This window comes from Batrachochytrium dendrobatidis (assembly GCF_000203795.2).
Source record: "Batrachochytrium dendrobatidis JAM81 unplaced genomic scaffold BATDEscaffold_15, whole genome shotgun sequence".
Taxonomy (NCBI): domain Eukaryota; kingdom Fungi; phylum Chytridiomycota; class Chytridiomycetes; order Rhizophydiales; genus Batrachochytrium; species Batrachochytrium dendrobatidis.
In genome coordinates this window covers 432,140-446,667 of record NW_006281113.1, presented here as the reverse complement: position 1 = coordinate 446,667, position 14,528 = coordinate 432,140, and the positions used below count along the sequence as shown (strand labels likewise).

Here is a 14,528-nt window from a genome sequence, read left to right as displayed (position 1 = left end):
CAAGATCAGTAAACTGAGTTCCTAAAGCAATGTTGAATAAGATTGGCACCGATCCAACATGGCTGTTTGTGTATTCTGACTATTTGATGTTCTATGAATAATGCTGATATCAAACAATTATCAACTTATTCAACACTACAAAATTTCGTTACTATGTTTGATTAAATTGTATTGATTGTAAAAACCTTTTTTGAATATAACCAAAATCCCTGTCAATAGACATCACCCAAACCTCGATTCTGTTTACCATTCTAAAGCTGGGAATATATAGTAGTGATTCCCTGTAAAAATAGAAGAGTGGATGCTTGCAAACACATTATGCACCTACACGAAGTTTCAGTCCTAGAATATCTCCAACTTCAGAAATCTGTTCAAGCGCCCATTCCAAATCAGCCAAACTATGAGCAGCACTAATACAGAATCTAACTCGAGAAGTGATGATGGGTGTAGCAGGGTATCCCACGACCACGACCGCAATTCCTCGTTTCAGCATCTCACGTGAAAAAGCAGGAATTTTTGCAGGATGAAACAACAGCAGAGGAATAACAGGTGAATCGCGGCCATAAACAATAAAGCCCATTTTGCGAAGCTCCGAGGCAAAGAACCGAGAATTTCGAGCAAGGGTTTGAATACGATGTCTCCCTTCATCACCACAAATCTCGCCCATAATGATGCGCATAGAAGTATACACTTGCTGTAAAATAGGGATAGGCATAGCTTCTGCATACACAGCAGAGTGAGACGTGAGACGAAGATGATCTACAATTTCTTTTTTTCCAGCAATGTAGCCACCCGCAGCACCAAAAGATTTAGTGAATGTGCCCATGCAAACATCAATCTCAAGCGGATCAATTCCATAATAATCACAAACACCACGTCCGTTGGGACCCAATGCGCCAATAGAATGTGCCTCGTCCATGTACAGATAAAACTTGTATTTGTGCTTTAGATCAACAATGGCCGGAAGATTACAGATATTGCCCTCCATGGAATATAACCCCTCGATAATAACAATAATTTTCTTCCATGGGCGGTGAGTGCGGGATTGACCCTGTGCGATAGCATCTCTCAAAACAGCTTCCAAATCTATAGGGTCGTTGTGTTTGAAGACCTTGACACTGGCACCTGAAAGACGTACACCAAAGACAAGCGACGAGTGGTTAAACTCATCAGAGATGACAAGATCGCCTTTCCCGACAAGACTAGGCAACGAGGTTGAGTTTGTGGCAAATCCCATGGAAAAAAGAATGGCATCTTCTTGTCCAAGAAACTTGGCAACCATACGTTCGACTTGACTGTGCAGCTCAACAGATCCAGCCTCCAGACGGGGTGAGCAAGAGATCAAACCATTCTTTTTGATGGCTGTTTGAACAGCATCAGCACAAGGACCTTCATTCTGCGCAAATCCAAGGTAGTTGTAAGATGACAAGTTGAGTACTTCGCGAGTTTTACCAGTGAATCTATGTGTGTAGTATAGAAATTGGGTTAAAAACAGGACTTGAACAGGGATTCACTAGTGTCATGAAGCTACACTTTATGGTTTGAAAAAGGATTGATATGGCAATAGGTAAAAATACCAGATTATCGAGACGATGAATCATGGAATATCAGAACCAAAAGTACACGAGTAATACCAAATCATTACAGTCGTATTCGTGTAAAATAGAATGCCAAAATGCATTTGTTTTCTTGAACTAAAGCATGAGATTTCAGGATACAGGGGTTTGAAGAGAGTTGTAATTGACAACATCAACAAACTCAATATCTGGACTACAGTGGATAGTCTGAAGATCCTAAAATGTATGGCTATGCCGGAAGCGGAGAAAGGACAGGTTCAAACCATGGTTTGATCATGTGTGCATCATATGATGAACGTGCTTGAAACAAGGATGAATATCAACTGAAGAAACAGTAATTTCTACCAGAAAAGCACATCGGATGTTTGATCATTGCTTATTCCGAAGCAATCACCGCAAGATAATACAAATGCTCCATTTACGTGAATACAGCTTTAAGCTATTGTATCTAAACAGCCTACTGTTTATAATTCAAAGCCTCGGCCGAGTCAACCATACAGTTATGGATAATGACAAGCATTCCATTAGATGAACCAACCAAAAGGCACAAGCCATTCTAAAAAACTCAACTGGAAGGTCTTGTTGTAGTCGAGCGAAGTGCGCTCCAGCAAATGCACTGTACCACCAGGCACATTGGTGATAGGACGGTTGAAACAGTCTCTAATACGAACATATAGCCTACGATGATAAAAAGTATCGAAACCAGAGCTGATGGGAGCATATCCGTTTTGAGTACGCAGATGACGGAAGGATTCTGGGTCTAAAATGGAACCCAACAAGTCCTGGATATGACCAAAGACAATCAGGATAAAATAAGAGATGTATGTAGTGACCAGTGTCATCAAAGGAGCAGACTCGAGCAGTTGCTCTTCATCAGGCAGTAGAGTAGCAGCATCACAGTTGTAGAGTGATGGACCGTCCAAAAACACCGAGTCAGTTGAAGTGGTTGGCTTAGACAGCACATCAGTAGTAGATAATGGTGGCTGCGAGCAGTGAATGACTGCAGCTCTCTTTCCCTTGCCCATAATACGAATGTGATGTTGCGATTAAATTATATATAGTCCTCGAGTTGGTCACCAATAGTTACAGCCGTATTCACGTAAAATGGAAAACAAATTTAGGGTTACTTTCGCTTCCTTCAAACCAAACGGGGCGTTGCTTTATCTACTTGCGTCCTAAACGGTTACAGCCTCGCTTTTAAAGTAATTTCATTTGACTTGGTAGATACAACACATGGCTTCAAAGTCTAAACACGTCAAGGTCGTCATACGAACTAGACCAACCTCTTCGTTTGCTCAAGATATAATCAACTTTGGCGATGACAAACTGGTAGGGCAGTTGTCGACTCATGCCTCGTATAAATACTAGCTATATGTGCTGTATTTTCCAAATTTAGTCTACTAATTCGTATCTTGTGCTTCAATTTCAAGAGTCTGCATATACACATTCCTAAAAACGAAGAATGGGGGTTTATCAACAACCAGCAGGAGAATTGGGACTTCAAGTTTGATAATATCATGCACAATGCTTCGCAGGAGGCGGTTTACGACCACTGTGGTGGTCCCATCATCAAATCTCTTTTAGATGGCTATAACGGTGCGTGTTTATATTCGTATAGTTTTGGTCATGTAATCAATTTCAAGAGTGTATTTAAACTTGCAACTCCCATCTTTCCCCATCACAGCGACCATCATGGCATACGGTCAAACAGGTGCCGGAAAGACTTTTACAATGTAAACCAATACTCTTTTGAATAGGATCCATAAACACTTCAAAATCTTGACCCATTTTCCAAATAACTTTTTGTAGGACTGGTGCTTCTGAAAATTATAAGCACAGAGGATTGATTCCACGGGCAATTTCGCATGTGTTTCATGAGATTGCACAACGTCCAAACTTTTCATTCAATATACGCATCTCTTACCTCGAAGTGTACAATGAACAAATGATTGATTTGCTTGCATCTATATCTGGCAATCTCAACAACGAAAGTTTGGCTGTTGTTGAAGAAAAAAGTGGTAAGTTGTCAAGTGCAGATTGCTTTGCATAAAAATAAATTGAACCTAGTCTACCAGCTTAACATGCATTCACATATACGTGTCTAATTAGGGTCAACATACGTCAAAGGTCTTAATATCCAAAATGCAAACAATGAAGAGGAGGCACTTAACTTGCTGTTTGAGGGTGAAACAAACCGATCCAGATCCGAACATCAACTCAACAAATGCTCTACCAGATCTCATTGCATTTTTACGCTGTATATCGAGTCAAGGTCAAATATTGAATCATCTGAAAAAATTATCACTTCCAAGCTCAACTTGGTTGATCTTGCTGGTTCAGAGCGGTTATCGAAAACTGAAACCAAGGGGAAATCGCTCAAGGAAGCAACATGTAAATTCAAAGTTGATTTGGTCATCACAAGTAAAAGAAACTAACTCGTGTCTTACTATGCTGGATTTGTAATACTTACCGTGTTTAGATATTAATCGATCTTTGACGTATCTTGAGCAAGTCATCATTGCTCTGGCAGATAGAAAACGAGATCATATTCCATTTAGACAATCAAAAATGACACACGTGTTGAGGGACTCGCTTGGTGGAAACTGCAACACTCTCATGATTGCCAATATTTGGGGTAAGCATCATTTGTTTTTGTACAAGTATGCATACTCACTTTTGTGCCAAAAGCAACACTAGATGGATTTCAACTCACTGTTTATTATATAAATGTACAGGAGAAAAGGAACACATTGAAGAAACAATATCTACATTGCGATTTGCTACAAGAATGATGTGCGTATCCACCACTCCTGAAATCAACGTCCATTACGACCCGCAAGCTTTAATTAAAAAATACGAGCGTGAAGTCAAGGAACTTAAACAAGAGCTATCTATGCATGATACTCTATGCAACAGAAGCCATGTGCAGTATGAACCATTTAGCGAAGCCCAGCGACACGAACTGAGTAAACTTGTCAAGGCATATATAGATAATGAAGCAGATGAGATCGAGGTTAGTTTATACAATTGGCTTTAATGGCGTTGTTTTCAGACCATAGTTATGAAAAAATGTGGTTTTAATCAAGACTGTATTTCTATAGATTGTTAATTTAAGACAAATTAGAGAAATACTTTCAATTTTCAGACTAATGTATAGAAATATGGAGGCAGAAATGGACGATGCAGTACAGCGTACTCATAAACAGACTACATTCAATGTGACAAATGTTCGTGATCCGGCTGGAGAACAACACTCGGATGTTGGTGGAGGAGCAGTAAGTTTGATCATTATAATTTACATGAATCAAAACAATTTTTAAACTAAAAGATTTTAATTTTTAATCAACAAAACTGAATGTCAGGGACGAAAACAGGGTGTGTATGAGCCAGATCGTGACGATGGCGTCGGTGAGATAGAGAGTTCTGGATTTGGTATTGGTTTAGCACCATCGGGTACAAAGCATCTACCTGGTTCTGGTAGCGCCGCACTGCTTAGAAGTGGCCAGCCACTAAACCCTCAATCTCGTCTAGCAGGCACAGTAACAGCCAAGCGCGATCGTAAAGCAACAATGCTGTCAGTGGGAAATCGTGATACAGACGAAATAGCTCAAGATGTGCTTGTAAGTAAAAGTATATATTGCCAATATTAAATATAAAACAATATGGCATAATTTTGCAGCACCGGGTAAAGCCTTGTACTAATTATAGAGATATGATTAGCCAATATCGGAAGATGTAGAGTGCAATCCACGGCAAGATGAGAGTATCATTAATTTTGAATCTGGTCAAGGAGCCAATATAGGAGTTGGAAGTGTTGTTACCGATAGCGGGGGTATTGTTCGTGATCGTAGATATGGTAGCACTCCACTTTCACGAGCTGATGAATTTGAATCATTTAAGCGTGGACGAGGATTAGAGATGAATCATATTTTGACAGACAACAAGCTTGCACTCAAGGAGAAACGGCGTATGGCAAAGGAGCTGGCCGAATCTGCAAACCAAATCAAGCGTAAAATAGATGAAATCAAAGAACATCTAGAACAAAAGAAAGATGCTCATGTTAGAGATGGTAACATGATTTTAAATCATACATTGCAAGTTTTGAATTATTCTGAGGATCCATGCTTAAAATTGAGTTGTGAATGTATACAGGAGAGGATATTATCATTGACGAAGATGAATATACTCTGACGAATACTTTGAAGCGATTCAAAGAGCAATACAAGGAGAAATTTGACAGTCTTCGAGTTACTCGCACAGAAGTAGAATACTGTACTAGAATGACAGATCAAAGTCGACAAAAACTCATGACAGAATTTGAGCAATGGTATGAGTCGATATATGGCGCGCAGATTACAGAAAATGGAAATGGCGGAGTCGAGGTAATAATTGAATAATTTGATATGAAACTTGCAAATTTACTTACAACTTCAACTTTAAGGATGCTCTTGATATTGGAGAAAAGTTTGATCGATTGCAACTGGAACGTATGTCACAGGAAGATCCTGATTCGTTGCCTTATTATAATGCTCTTAAAAACACTGAACGACGTAGTCAAAAAGGAGCGATAAAGCGCAACACCAACAACGCATTATCGCCCATTGTAGGAATGCGAAGTGGTGGAATGTTGCTTAAACAACTTCCGCCGGTAGGCATACGCTCGTCAGCCAACAGTACGCTCATGATTAGAAAAAGTTGATTTTCAAGCTGTGAAAGCAACGATTAGATAATAAAACTTGGGATTAGATTTAGTTTACCGATTATTCCAGCAAGTTATTAAAACTCTTTCATTATGAGCAACTCCAGTCCAGCACATATAGTGTCACAGTTTTTGGAAAAGGTCAGATCTGCTGTGAATGATGTTCATGCTGGTGTTGACTTGCAACAAGTCTGTTCTTTTGGTGTTGAAGTCAATGACAACATGGAATACATTCAATATCTATAAAACCATTTAAATGATTCATTGATAACTCATCACTGATATTCATGTATGACATTGCTTTATAGATGGCTTCCAGTGACAGCGATTTCCGCTTTATGGCCGCCAATGACCTGGCTACTGTGGTTGCTGGGGATCAGTTTATTCTTGATGATGGATCAGAACGCAAGTTGGTTGCTGCTGTTTTGAAACTTATTGACGATAAGAATGGCGAGGTTCAGAACATGGCTGCAAAATGGTATTGTTGTTTATCTATTCTTGCTCATTCTATTACAGTTCATTCCATAATTCATTCCATAATTCAATGTCTTGATCAAATCTATTCAAAATAAATATGCACTCTAGCATATCATTGAAACTCATTGCACGAATAATATCTTGAAATAATGCTAAACTGTTGTTTTTTAGTTTGATTCCACTTGTTCGTAAAGCTAAAGAAACTCAAATCCGGACCATCATGGATGAATTATGTAAAATGTTCACCACTACAGTTGCTGATCGTGATGGACTGCGGGACATTGCTGGCATTGCACTCAAAACAGTCGTAGTAGAAATTCCATTAGATGCTGCATTCACGGGCAGTCTTACTCGTCGACTTTTACCTAATCTGTTGGAACAGTTGCATCGCACTACTACGTCTACTACATCATCGTCGGATCAATCTCAATTGGATGTCATTGATATCTTGTCTGATATTTTTTCTCGTTTGGGTCAGTTTTTGTCTACCCCTGCAGATGACATGGCAAAGCAGCTACAGCAAAACTCTATCCAGACTCTTTATCCTTTGTTAGATAATGCTCGATCTGCTGTTCGAAAACGATCCATCACTGCTATTGAATCTCTTGTACCTCACATTCAGGATAATCTGTTTGCTGAACTTGTTAAAAAAATCATCAGTGATATAATTGTCAAGGGTGAAAGCTGCCAAAAATTTCCTGCAAATCTACAAAAGTTGCAATCACTTATTGCATGCACATCCGCCATTGGTCGCTCGTGTTCATTCCGATTTGCACCGTATCTGCACGAGGTTTTTCCACTAGTACTAAATTATGTGAATCTGGACGATAATGATTTGCGTGAACAGTGCATTCAAACCATCGATTCATTCATTTTACGCAACCCTGCTGCTATCAAGACGTACATCCCTACTATTATCCAACTAGGATTAGAATACGTCAAATATGACCCCAATTACAATGAAGACGATGCAGATGATAGTGAAGATCAAGATGAGGACGAAGATGAAGAGGATGACGAAGATCATGATTACTCTGATGATGATGATGTATCATGGAAAGTTCGTCGTGCCTCTGCAAAACTTCTTTCTTCATTGATTGGTACACATTCAGAATTCTTATCTGAGCTATATGCACAGATTGGCCCAACTCTAATTCGTCGCTTCACCGAACGAGAAGAGAGCGTCCGCATTGACGTGTTCAATACGTTTTTGACTCTACTGCAGCAATCTATTGTTGCAAAGCATCAGAAAAGTGATACCGTCGTTACTACGAGCCCATTAAAAATGGTTGGTTCTGTAGACAGTCAAATTGCTTTACAGTTGAATGCTCTGGTTCCTCGCATTGTCAAGGTGCTGTCCAAACAGCTGGTTGGCAAATCTATCCCTACCAGATTATCTGGATTTCAACTTTTGAAACAACTCGTGCTTGTTTTGAGTGGTGGATTAGATGACAGTATTGCTTTAATTGTCCCTGCCATTGAATACCCGTTTATCAAAACTCCTGGTGCGATAGGCGGAACATATGGGTCGACTACCAACACCAACCTCAAAATCGAGGTTCTTGAATTTCTTAAAGTGTTTCTTGAAAACCATTCGCCTGAACTATTTCATCCCTATATGAATCATCTGGTTCCATCTGTGCTAGCTGCCGGAAACGATCATTTTTACAAAATTCGTGCAGGAGCATTTTCTGTCATGTCGGTGCTTATTAAAACATTGAGACCTTTTTGTAATGTAGTAACTGGACAAGCAGACACGAATTCTACTAAGCAGGTTGTTGGTTTAACAAACAAATCTGCTCATGCCATCACTCCCGCTGAACCACCAGCCATTTGTGTGCCATTTATCAACTCTATATTCAACTTTACTTTAGAGTGTGTGAAAGCTACCGACACGAGCGTAGAAGTCAAGGAAGCTGCTATTGGTACCTTGGGCGTATTAGTACATCAAGCCTGCGACTTGATACCCCCAGTGGATCTATCTGATAAAGTAGTTCCTATTCTTGTCGATCGTCTTAAAAACGAAGTGACCCGACTCATGACTATTCGCTGTATTACCTACATGGCAGAATCTCCTTTTGCCAATCCACCTTTACAAACATTGTCTGCCTTTAACCCACATTTGGCAGTTATTGTTTCTGAAATATCTGCCAATATGCGTAAAACCCATCGACAACTTCGCATTGCTTCGGTGGTCGCAGTAGAAACTCTTGTACGCAAATTCAATTGCCAATCCATGTACCCTGATATTTTGGATTTACTCTATGATATGCTTACCGCCGAGTCTGATCTTCAGATCCTTCCCATCTCACTTTCTTTGCTAATTTCTATGATGCAAAAAGGCAACACATCTTCAACGGTTCAACTGATTCAATCCAAAATTGTCCACGTTATTATTACCATTGTATGCGATATGCCGCATCTAGTGTCAGGAGGTGCTAGTCTGGATCTACTTGTTGATTTTTGGAGGATATTGGCTTCTGCCGAAAACGACGCATATTCTGCCGAATGTATCCAGGAACTCTTGTCCAAGGTCCAGTGTCGTAAAGAGGTAAATTTGCTATATATTGTAAATCTGCACTCTGTTTTACTGGACTTGAATTAATATGATTTACAACTGGATTTTAGGCATATCCAGTAGTATCCAAGTCAATTGCAGCACTCACTACAAACAAAAAATTACAAGTGTCGCCACTGCTTGACAAGTTTATTACAGACGTTATTGCAACTCCAGGAGAGCCCAACGCAAAGTATTTAGCTTTGCTTAGTATAGGAGAGATTGGACATTACCACGATCTTTTCCAGACAGCACCCACGCTTCATACTACGCTGTTTAATTTGTTTGACTCGCCATCAGAGGAAATCAAAAACGCGGCAGCGTTTTCCCTCGGTCATATTGCTATTGGAAATATGCCACTTTATCTTCCATTGATTGTTGAAGCGGTTCGTGGGGCGACTGTTCATCAGTATCTTTCCCTCTTAGCTTTGAAAGAGGTTATTGAGGTTTCTCTTTGTACTGAATCTACTCAAACCGCCATGTCTGCCTATTTTCCTGGCATTTGGAAGATTTTGTTTGAAAAAACAGATACTGACCTGGAAGACAGTACTTGCAATGTCGTTTCAGAGTGTTTGGGGTTGATTTCTACATCTGATGCACAGTCCTTTCTTCCTCAGTTGCAATCGCAGCTATCTTCTTCCAAACCTACTACTCGAGTCACAGTTGTGAGTGCAGTGAGGTACACGTTTTCTGTTCGAAAACATGGTGGATCTGATGCCTATATTTCTTTGCTTGAACCCCTGGTGCTGGATATTTTACGACTTATACAGGACGAGGATTTGAATGTTCGTCGGGTTACTATTGGTGCTTTGAATGCCGTTGCTCATTCCAAGCCACAACTGATTTGCCAGTCCCTTGGAGAGCTTCTTCCCCTGCTGTACAAAGAGACACTTGTGAATGTATGCCATTTGATTTGCATTACTGTAGCTACTTTTGTGACTATTTAGCATATTTGATATTTATTGCAAATTTTACTCTTGACTGTATCTGGATAAATAGGAGGCGTACATTCATGTTGTAGAAATGGGGCCGTTTAAGCACAAGGTTGATACTGGTCTGGATACCCGCAAAGCAGCATTTGAGTGCATGTACACACTGCTAGATTCTTGTATTTCCAGTATTGAAATTCATGCCTTTATTGAACGCGCTATTGCAGGTATTGCAGATCCAGCACATGAGATCAAAATCATCTCGCACTTGATGCTACAACGTCTTGCCACAGTGAATAGTATGGCTCTTTCTGTTACGTTAGACACTGCTGTCGATGCTCTTCGTGCAACACTTACTTCCAAGACTAAACCCAGTGCTGTGAAACAAGAAATTGAAAAGCATCGTGAACTTTTGCACTCCTGCTGTAAGACGGTCATCTATATGGCGCGTACTCAATCAAGTACCGAATCCGGTAATCGTGATATGCCCAAGTTTGCAGGTTTCCTAAAAGAAGTCAAGATGCCTACTGCCCTGTGCTTTGATATATTTGCACTGGTGGAAAAGGAAGTTGCTGTTGGTGCAAACGTTTCTGGCAATCATGCATGAACAAGAGGTATCTTTTTGTTGGATTTATATGAAAATTGCTAGTGCACAATACTATTATGAGGAATGCCGAGTTTTAGCTTTAAATATGCAGTGTTGAGTCATTCAATCTCTAAAACCATGTGACCTATCAGACCGAATCTGTATCAGGTACTGCATTTTTGTTTTGAATAAAGCGCATATGTTCCAAACACGGTCTAGCTTCATAGTAGATGTCAAAGTTGGGATGGGGAAAATGAGTACTATAGTAGCTATTTTGAATATAATCTATTCAGGGTCTGCTTCAATCTGTATTGTTTGTCATTTTTTTAAATTTTACTGAAGCTATGAAATACTTGCATTATGACATTGTTCACTTGACGCTTTGCAAAGCTTGGAAGCCATTGAAAATCGTCAAATATTTGACATGCTACAATATTGTTCAAAAACTTGCACAAATATTTATCTTATTGGTTAAAAGCTAACCGTCATTTGCTTACACATGATTACCAATTTGGCTTTATTTATTTAGATTTTATAAATACTTGATTTTATACTTCTATAGAACTAGCAATTTTGTAGGAATCTATTGCATCATAGCCATCTCCTTATGATAACTGATTTGAAGTGGTAGTTTTCATATCAAACAGTATAGTCATTACATTTCGACATCATGACTCTGCAGCCACCTGATTATTTTGTGCTCATGATATCTGCGCTATTAGTCATATTTGGATTTGTCATTCTTTATCGCTTGAGCAAGCTTCCGTCGCGCTTGTACGCGAACTGCCTACGGTATTCCGGAGCATGTCTTATTGCAAACGTCATCATAATCTCTTGTTGGGAATACATCTACGAGTTTAGAGGGCCTATTGGGACTAGCATATCAAATTTCCTCATGAGTATAGAAGCTCTTTTATTTATTGTTGCTCAGCTCGAGTTTCTCAAAATATTCACAACGTTTTTCAAGTCTATTACCCATGAGCTTGTTTTGCGTGCTCAGATCTGCATCGTTGTTATCAGCCAAATCTATGTGTTTAGTGCTTTCTACCCTCTATACCCTCCCACTATGCATTATCTTCGCACAGTGCAGATTATATGGCCTGCAGTATTTGGTTTATACGACTTGTTTCAGCAAGTTTTTTTGATTTACTTTGTATTATACAAATTACGCAGCACTACAAAGATATTTCGTTTGCAGTTTGTGATACTGGCATTTACTGGCTTGGTGATTATGATTGGAGGCGCATATATTGAGCTTTGCATTGGATATCAAATGGGTCCGAGCATTTCATTATTAGGAGGCTTGACAATGCATCTTTATGGCGAATGTAGTGTTGCATCAATGGAGATATTACGTATTGCTCTTCAAGATTCTATTGCAAAACGTCCCAAAAATCAGTATTTAAATACTGTGTTGGATCCTCAGTCATCGCAAAAATCTCAAAAATCTCAAAAACTCCAGAAACCTCAGAAAGCCGTAACAAGTTGAAACAAACCAGACTTTTGTTGAGATTCACATCAGCTACTACACGACCAGTTTTAAATGAACTACGCACAGCAAGAATTTGTAATCAAGGGCAGTCAGATTGCTGGCTAACGGAAAATCACAAAGATCAATCCATATGGAGTTAATCATTGTACTTTTACAATTAGTGACTAGCATTTTAAATTTCAATGTTGAAACTATTTTATTCGTTATTCAAATCTATAAACATTACCAGCCTTTATGTTGAAATATATGTAATTACGTTTTGAAATTTGCGTCATACTTGGTTACTCTAATACCTAATATTTAGTTTGTATAATATGAGAATTGGTGTATACATTGATTGGTGCGCATTATTTTGTTTGAAATGCAAGGTTTAAAATCTCAATGGGCTATATAGTTTATTTTTAGTCATATTCATGTCAAATGGAACACTGGATAAACATGCCAACATACATTATAAACAACCAATTTCTTGAAATAATGGCTATATAATTTATTGACCAGCGTTACGTCATGAACTCTTTCATATTCAACTGTCCTTGTCATGGTGATTGGCATACAAACAACAGTTGCATTTCTGATACGTGCGACCATTGTTTTTTGAACTAGAACGCGAATGTATTCGAGATTCGGAATACAGCAAAAATGAGTCTTTGTACAGTACTATTGGCAATATCAGAACAATCAGCCTCAATATCAGACTCCAAACTTGGTGGTTGTACATATATGACTATACCAAATGAAAACTAAAGTATTAGGTTAAAACTATGGTTTGATTGTGTATCATATGATGAACGTTGTGATTATTGAAGAATCGAGAGTGTTTATTGAACAAACAGTGCAGTCAATCTGTGACAGAAAGCGCGACGAATGTTTAAATACTGTTTATTTTAAAAACAAGTGATTGCAATATAAATACAAGTGTCAATTTTACGCGAATACAGAGCTGCAAGTATTTGTAACTCAATTTAATTTAGCTTTACAAAACTTTCATCAAAACTTTTTGATTTTAAACTTTCCTTGCCAACCTTGGCTATACTTATTTCAGTTTACTAATATTCTCATCAGATTAGCAAACTCTTATTTAATTGAAAAACAATTTTGATATTACTCATGACATACGATCCTATCAACTATGCATCGATATCGTTGGTTGTTATGATTGAAATTGTTGTCCTTGTTCTTTTCTACAGAGTACGTAAACTCCCCTCATTACTTTATGGAAACTGTCTTCGATCTGCCGGATTACTAGTCATTATCAATGCTATAATTGATGCATGCTGGGAATATATTTTAGAAATGCAAGGACCAGTCGGAACTTCCATGTCAAATGTTCTTCGTGGCATCGAAACGATTTGCTTTATTGTCGCTCAACTGGAATTTTTAAAAATTCTTACACCTTTTTTTGGATACGTTACTCCAAAAGCTGTGACCTATGTACAAATAGGTGTGGTTGCAGTTAGTCAAATCTATTTAATCACAGCATTCTACCCGTTTTTTCCAGGAGCTTTTTATTCGTTGCGATGGGTGCAAATCATTTGGCCATCCGCTCTTGGTATCTACGATCTCATGCAGCAAACCTTTTTGGTCTATTTTGTATTGTATCGACTGCGTGATACTACTGCCACATTTCGTATTCAATTTGTCTTACTGGCAGTTTCGTGCTTTGTAATCTTATCTGGAGGTGCAATCATTACTATGACGGTTACAGGCCACTCCAGACCTGGTATTTCACTGTTAGGCGACCTTTCACTCCATATATATGGCGAGTGCAGCTTTATCTCAATGGAACTATTACGTGCTGTTATTCAAAATCCAGCAACAAGACGTAACCAGAATGCTAATTTTACAGATTCCATGGCAACGGCATCAAATGGTGTTTTAGAGTCTGCCGAGAAGAAAAAAGTATCAGCTAAAAAGAAGTCACTGCCAAAGAATCAGTTAAAACACACTCCAGCTTTTAAAGAAAAGTCAACCAAGAGCAAAACACTTGGATCCATGGATGAAATTAATCTTGACAAGAGTTGATTTTTTGGCAGTTTCTACTTTTTGGCTTTATAAGTCTGCCTATCTGGTGATTATTGGTAGCATCTTTATCACACAAATTTAATCATGCAGATGAGCTTTTGTTTACTATTTTTGATTTATTTTGCATTCAGTCAAGTCTAATAACTGAATGTTAAAATGTATCATGATGTATATATACACGAGATC

General features: G+C 38.7%; 5 protein-coding genes across 5 annotated transcripts; 4 read left to right on the top strand and 1 right to left on the bottom strand.

The window, feature by feature from the left end:
- Positions 1-152: 152 nt before the first annotated feature.
- Positions 153-2,650, bottom strand: BATDEDRAFT_17918 (serine C-palmitoyltransferase LCB2). Its single transcript, XM_006682082.1, has 2 exons — positions 2,148-2,650; positions 153-1,460 (listed from the first exon to the last, which is right to left on the bottom strand). Exons 1-2 carry the CDS (start codon positions 2,600-2,602, stop codon positions 317-319), a joined length of 1,599 nt encoding a protein of 532 aa, XP_006682145.1. The 5' UTR covers positions 2,603-2,650; the 3' UTR covers positions 153-316.
- Positions 2,651-2,810: 160 nt separating this feature from the next.
- Positions 2,811-6,327, top strand: BATDEDRAFT_91942 (uncharacterized protein; the record flags this gene model as incomplete). Its single annotated transcript, XM_006682260.1, has 12 exons — positions 2,811-2,906; positions 3,008-3,173; positions 3,262-3,310; positions 3,387-3,595; positions 3,687-3,968; positions 4,057-4,212; positions 4,313-4,590; positions 4,679-4,852; positions 4,940-5,197; positions 5,298-5,646; positions 5,730-5,959; positions 6,019-6,327. The coding sequence occupies 12 exons, from the start codon at positions 2,811-2,813 to the stop codon at positions 6,274-6,276; spliced, it is 2,505 nt and encodes an 834-aa protein (XP_006682323.1). The 3' UTR covers positions 6,277-6,327.
- Positions 6,328-6,584: 257 nt separating this feature from the next.
- BATDEDRAFT_255 (uncharacterized protein) lies at positions 6,585-10,702 on the top strand (the record flags this gene model as incomplete). Its single annotated transcript, XM_006682045.1, has 6 exons — positions 6,585-6,754; positions 6,925-8,014; positions 8,075-8,483; positions 8,583-9,322; positions 9,382-10,209; positions 10,310-10,702. Coding segments are annotated over 6 exons (3,630 nt in total), but the record flags the coding sequence as incomplete, so codon positions are not given.
- Positions 10,703-11,495: 793 nt separating this feature from the next.
- BATDEDRAFT_27915 (uncharacterized protein) lies at positions 11,496-12,314 on the top strand (the record flags this gene model as incomplete). Its single annotated transcript, XM_006682129.1, has 1 exon — positions 11,496-12,314. The coding sequence occupies one exon, from the start codon at positions 11,496-11,498 to the stop codon at positions 12,312-12,314; it is 819 nt and encodes a 272-aa protein (XP_006682192.1).
- Positions 12,315-13,427: 1,113 nt separating this feature from the next.
- BATDEDRAFT_91985 (uncharacterized protein) lies at positions 13,428-14,342 on the top strand (the record flags this gene model as incomplete). Its single annotated transcript, XM_006682259.1, has 1 exon — positions 13,428-14,342. One exon carries the CDS (start codon positions 13,428-13,430, stop codon positions 14,340-14,342), a length of 915 nt encoding a protein of 304 aa, XP_006682322.1.
- Between the last annotated feature and the right edge of the window lie 186 nt (positions 14,343-14,528).